This window comes from Poromitra crassiceps (genome assembly GCF_964638095.1).
Source record: "Poromitra crassiceps genome assembly, chromosome: 4".
In the NCBI taxonomy this organism is placed as follows: Eukaryota; Metazoa; Chordata; class Actinopteri; order Beryciformes; family Melamphaidae; genus Poromitra; species Poromitra crassiceps.
The window spans coordinates 51,491,534-51,497,142 of record NC_139626.1 but is presented as its reverse complement, the minus strand read 5'-3'; the positions used below and the strand labels follow the sequence as shown (position 1 = coordinate 51,497,142).

At 48.5% G+C, this 5,609-nt stretch overlaps 1 protein-coding gene across 1 annotated transcript in view; it reads left to right on the top strand.

Moving 5' to 3' along the window:
* Positions 1–5,248, top strand: part of cacna1ab (calcium channel, voltage-dependent, P/Q type, alpha 1A subunit, b) — a gene marked incomplete at both ends in the record, with an annotated part of 374,254 nt that extends 369,006 nt beyond the window's left edge. The window contains 5 exon segments of the mRNA XM_083635466.1: positions 1–147; positions 2,873–3,123; positions 4,512–4,759; positions 4,761–4,806; positions 4,808–5,248. The exon segment at positions 1–147 is cut by the window's left edge and continues 49 nt beyond it. Coding sequence (XP_083491592.1) covers positions 1–147; positions 2,873–3,123; positions 4,512–4,759; positions 4,761–4,806; positions 4,808–5,248 — 1,133 coding nt within the window.
* Positions 5,249–5,609: the final 361 nt, after the last annotated feature.

Here is a 5,609-nt window from a genome sequence, read left to right as displayed (position 1 = left end):
ACGGGCGCAGGGGGGTGCGGCTGGACGACTACTCCCTGGAGAGGGTGGTGTCCGAGGAGGGCAGGCACGGAGGGGGGCGAAGGCACCGCGACAGGAGTCACCGAACCTCGCAGCGCTCCCTGACCAGATACACTGACGCAGACACGGGTGAGTCTCTCACACACACACACACACACACACACACACACACACACACAAACAGACACTACTAGGGATGTCACAATATATCGTCCCACAATATATCGCGATATCAAAACGTGACAATATGTATCGTTGAGATGAAATCTCATATCGCGAGAAAAAGAAGCTGAACATGGTGGCACTGATCTGCATCTGATTGCATGCTCGCTCTCCTTTTCATTGCTTTGTTTGAACAGACGAGGGACGTTACAGACACGGAGGATGAAAATGGTGAAATTACTCAAATTAGCGTGGAGGATGCCCCCTCAACTTACAAATCGATCGCAAAAAAAAAAGTTAAAATATTGTATCGTTATCGTGAACCCAATATCGTGATATCGTATCATGAACTGAGTGTATCGTGACACCCCTAGACACTACCATTCAAAAGTTTGAAGACACCCGATTGTTCCGATACTAGGGGTTGCATGAGCTTTCTACCAATAAAGTTGAAAATACACCAAAGAAATTAGTACAAATGTTGAATCGTTTCTTTCCCTCCATCTGCCAGTTTGAAAATGCAACAAGGAGACGATACTGCATTAGGCTATTGGGTGATAAGTGCCCGCTATTAAAGGAACACTCCCCCCATTTTCAACCAGCTTTGTATCATTAGAACATCAGTAGTATATCAGAAAACTGTAAACGGTTTTGAAGTCTGTCATTTAATTTGACAGTTATTGAGTGTTAAATTGTGGACCAGTGACATCACTGGTCCACACTAACTCAAATTAATAACTCATTAACTCAAATCAACTCTCAATAACTGTCAAACTAGATGAATGATGAATAGTTTGACAGTTATTGAGAGTTGATTTGAGTTAATGAGTTATTAATTTGAGTTAGTGTGGACCAGTCCACACTTTAACACTCAATAACTGTCAAATTAAATGACAGACTTCAAAACAGTTTACAGTTTTCTGATATACTACTGATGTCCTAATGGTACAAAGCTGGTTGAAAATTGGCAGAGTGTTCCTTTAACATTCACGTATATGAATGAATCGTTCGTGCATACTGTATCAATGAATTAAAGGAGCAAAATCACGAACACCGGATGCGTTTCCTCTTGTGCCGCAAACGTCTTGAATGGTTTATTTTCCTCCCGACCTGTCTGTCTTGTATCGTGAAAATGCAAGAGGGGGATAGTGTTGCATTATATATTCGAGACATAACTTTCGTGGCGACGAGAAATAAATTGAAAACTAATCAGATATGACTTGAATGCCAGTTGTAACTATTCAGATATGACTTGAATGCCAGTTGTAAAATCACCTTTTCCTCCGTCGGCTTAACGTTAGTCAGTGCGGCCACTATTGCTACTGGCGCCTTTTGGGCGATGTAACTTTTTGGCACATTGCCACCCCACGTTATCGGCTGGAATAATGCGTTGAAGGGTTTTCACGGAGTGGTGAATTGCTTTGTGAAATAATATATCTCTGATGTTGAGCTGGGGCTCTGATCTTCGCTCATAGCTCATTCGATCCAGAGCAGAGAATTGTAGCCTACATATATTCAGTTTGTTGCCTCCGCTCTACTCAGCCATAAAGACACAGACCTTTTCCTCATGTTTCGAAACGACGATCTGGTCGGGCGACTCCGGGAAATACCGCGGGAGCTGATTTAGCGTAGCATAGTACAGACCTCATGTGTGGAAATGGCTCTAGTGTTTATTCAACAAGATCTGTAAGATCTAACCGAACCTCTTACACCCGAGAATGTACCTATAGAATCGGTGACACGTGTAACGTAGCGACATACAATGTATAGCATTTATTCAGGGTTTTTCCTGCCTCAGAGTGGGCCTTTGGGGGCTGACTACGCATGACAGTAGGGGTGTCACGATACACTCCGTTCACGATACGATACGATACACGATATTGGGTTCACGATAACAATACGATACGATATTTTAACAATATTTTTTGGTGATCGATTTGTAAGTTGAGGGGGCATCCTCCACGCTAATTTGAGTAATTTCACCCTTTTCATCCTCCGTGTCTGTAACGTCCCTCGTCTGTTCAAACAAAGCAATGAAAAGGAGAGCGAGCATGCAATCAGATGCAGATCAGTGCCACCATGTTCAGCTTCTTTTTCTCCCGATATGAGATTTCATCTCAACGATACATATTGTCACGTTTTGATATCGCGATATATCGAGGGACGATATATTGTGACATCCCTACATGACAGTAATGCTTATCGAATGTAATGCTTATACTCTCATGCATTTTTTTTACACACAACAGTAAGCATTACTGCCGTGCGTACATTTGACTTTTGAGTTAGTGTATCAGGGTTATCCTGAACACAAATCATTGTTATTGTCATAAATGATGGAGAAACGCGTTTTCACAGCACCCCGGTCATCTCAACACACAAATGTGAGACTAGCTTTGAAATTTGATACAGTTGGGGGGGTGGCTTGGGCCTATGGTGGGGAGGGGGGGGCTAAACCCCTTTTTTTTTGGGGGGGGGGGGGGGGGGGGGGGGTGGGGGGGGGGGGGGGGGGGGGGGGGGGGGGGGTCGCCAAAAACTCCTCTATGCAGGAAAAACCCAGTTGTTGTTGTTTTTTACCCTGTTTAAGTAGCGTAGTGTAGTGGCAACCAGGGCACAAGCCCACTTGTCTAACCGCAACCAAATGTAACCTTAAAATAAATCGGAGGTGTAACCCCCACAGTCTCCTTGCCAGGACTGGGCACAGACCTCAGCACCACCACCCAGTCGGGCGAGCTGCCGCCCAAGGAGCGCGAGCGGGAGCGCGGCCGGGCCAAGGACCGCCGTCACCACCACCACCACCACCACCACCACAGCAGCTCCATGGACAAGGAGCGCTACGGCCCCGAGCGCCACGACTACCCCCAGCAGAGGCACCCGCACGAGCGCGACCGACACTGGTCCCGCTCGCCCAGCGAGGGGCCCGACGGCCGATGCCACAGACAGGTGGGGCCTCCACACACCGAGATCCACGCCGCCAAGTGGTCCGGAATACCCCCGTTTCCTATCGTACTCAAATGCCTTTAAACCAGTGGTTCTCCAACTTTTCCCACGTCGAGGACCCGCTAAACTGACACAGATTACACCACGGACCCCCGGATTTTGTCCAGGGTCCCCCATCTGATACTGAGATTTTTGCTTTTCGATGTTTTATTACAGAAAGTGTATGAAACTCGTGTGCAAAAGAGACGTACATTCTGTTATTGTGTTACTTACCGGATGGATTTATAGTGAAAATGAAATGATCTGTCTTTTTGTCGGGGACCCCCCCCCCCCCTGGAACCTCCTCAAGGAGACCCTGGGGTCCCCCCGTGAGAACCACTGCTTTAAACGACATCACACCGATTTGCATTACCGTAATGGCGTCAAGTTCAAGTTAAGAAAGCCTTCTAAAGTTCTACATTCAATGTCTTCATGCATTTGATATGATTTAAACCAGGTGAAAGTGTGGATTGTGGATTTTTTCTATTGGGTGCCAGTCATGATGAGTTGAGCACAGAGCTGAGGTATTTGAAAGGATTTGGTTTATCGCTTCTGATTCAAAGTTGACCATGTAGCCCGGTCCTTTAATTTGTCCATGAAGAGTTCACAATGTTATTTCACACACACCTACTTATGGATATCAATCTCTCTTTTTTCTGTTACGCTTTTTTCTTTTGTCACCGTTTCTCTGTCCATTTTCCTCAATGTGACATGTGCTTCTTGGTGTCAATTTTTGCCTCATCGCTCTGTTTTTGAATGGTTTTCAATGGTGTTTATCTCTATTTCTCTGTATCTCTCCTTCTAAATTCTATCTATCCATCCATCTATCTATCTATCTGTCTATCATGTTATCGATCTATCTATCTACTGTATCTATCTATCTATCTATCTATCTATCTATCTATCTATCTATTTATCTATATATCTATCATTTTATCTATCTATCTATCTATCGTGTTATCAATCTATCTATCTACTGTATCTATCTATCTATATATCTATCATTTTATCTATCTATCTATCTATCTATCTATCATGTTATCGATCTATCTATCTACTGTATCTATCTATCTATCTATCTATCATCTATCTATCTATTTATCTATCATTTTATCTATCGATCTATCTATCTATCTATCTATCTATCTATCTATCTATCATTTTATCTATCTATCTATCTATCTATTATTGTATCTATCTATCTATCTATCTATCTATCTATCTATCTATCTATCTATCTATCTATCTATCTATCTATCTATCTATCATTTATTCTCTACCTTTCTATTCTGCTCTGGTCTCTGTTGTTGTTGTGGTGCGTTTTGATTTTCCTTGTTTACATTTTGCTGTAGGGCAGTAGTTCGGTGAGCGGCAGCCCCGTCCGTCCACGTCGGGGACCAGCACCCCCGCGGAGAGGCCGTCGCCAGCTGCCCCAGACCCCCGCCGTGCCCCGACCACATGTCACCTACTCCCCCGCCGTGCGCAAGCCCAGCTACGGCCCCCCGGGGCCGGGCCGCCGCCTGCGCTCGCCCTCCCCTCGACACTTCTCCCCACCAGACCACGACCGAGGCTACCACCACCACCCACGTCACGCCAAGGCTCGCCCACCACGGCGGCTCCTCGTCCAGGCACGGCTCGCCGCGCTCAGCCCCGGCACCAGTCCCCCCGCTCGCCCCTCCACGGCTCCCCCAGGTCGCCTCACCGAGGCCGCTGGAGCGGGCCGCCGCCGGGGGACAGCCTGGAGGGCGACGGGCCTTTCTACGAGCGCGACTACGAGTACGAGCGGCACCACGAGCCCCCCGCCTACGAGCAGAGCCTCTCCCACGGCAACCCGCACCCGCACGGGGGGAACCCCCACCCTCACTCCCACCCGCGCTCCCCCAGGACTGCCCGCCACGGGCCCCCTCCGCCCCCCCACCCGCAGCCACGCAGGGTGCCCAACGGTTACCGCTCGACCTCGCCCTCCCCGCACCGGCATGGGCCACCGGGGGCGCCCCCCCATCCGCACCACCGGCCCGCTCACGCCCGAGGGCCCCGCAAGGGCCTGCACGAACCTTACAGTGAGACGGACGAGGACGACTGGTGCTAGCGACCACAGGAGGGCAGCAGAGGATCAGAGATCAACAGCAGCCTCACATCCTCTGGCCTCGGATAGACTTTAATAAAAACAGAGCGGGTGGAGGAGGACAGGTGGGGGGTTTGACCCTCATCTAAGCCCTCTACCTCCACCCCTCGGACTCGGACTGAGAGGAAGGGGTGGGGGGGGGATGATGGTGCTGCTAGCCTTTCACACACTTTGTGTGTGTGTGCACGTGCGTGCGTGTGTGTGTGTGTGTTTGTGTGTGTGTGAGAGAGACTCTAAAAAAACGATTCACTGACAGAGCAACACACAGACACGACGAGAAGAGCCAGACAAGCCGATGCGGGGGGGCGAGGCCCGGGCGCTGTTG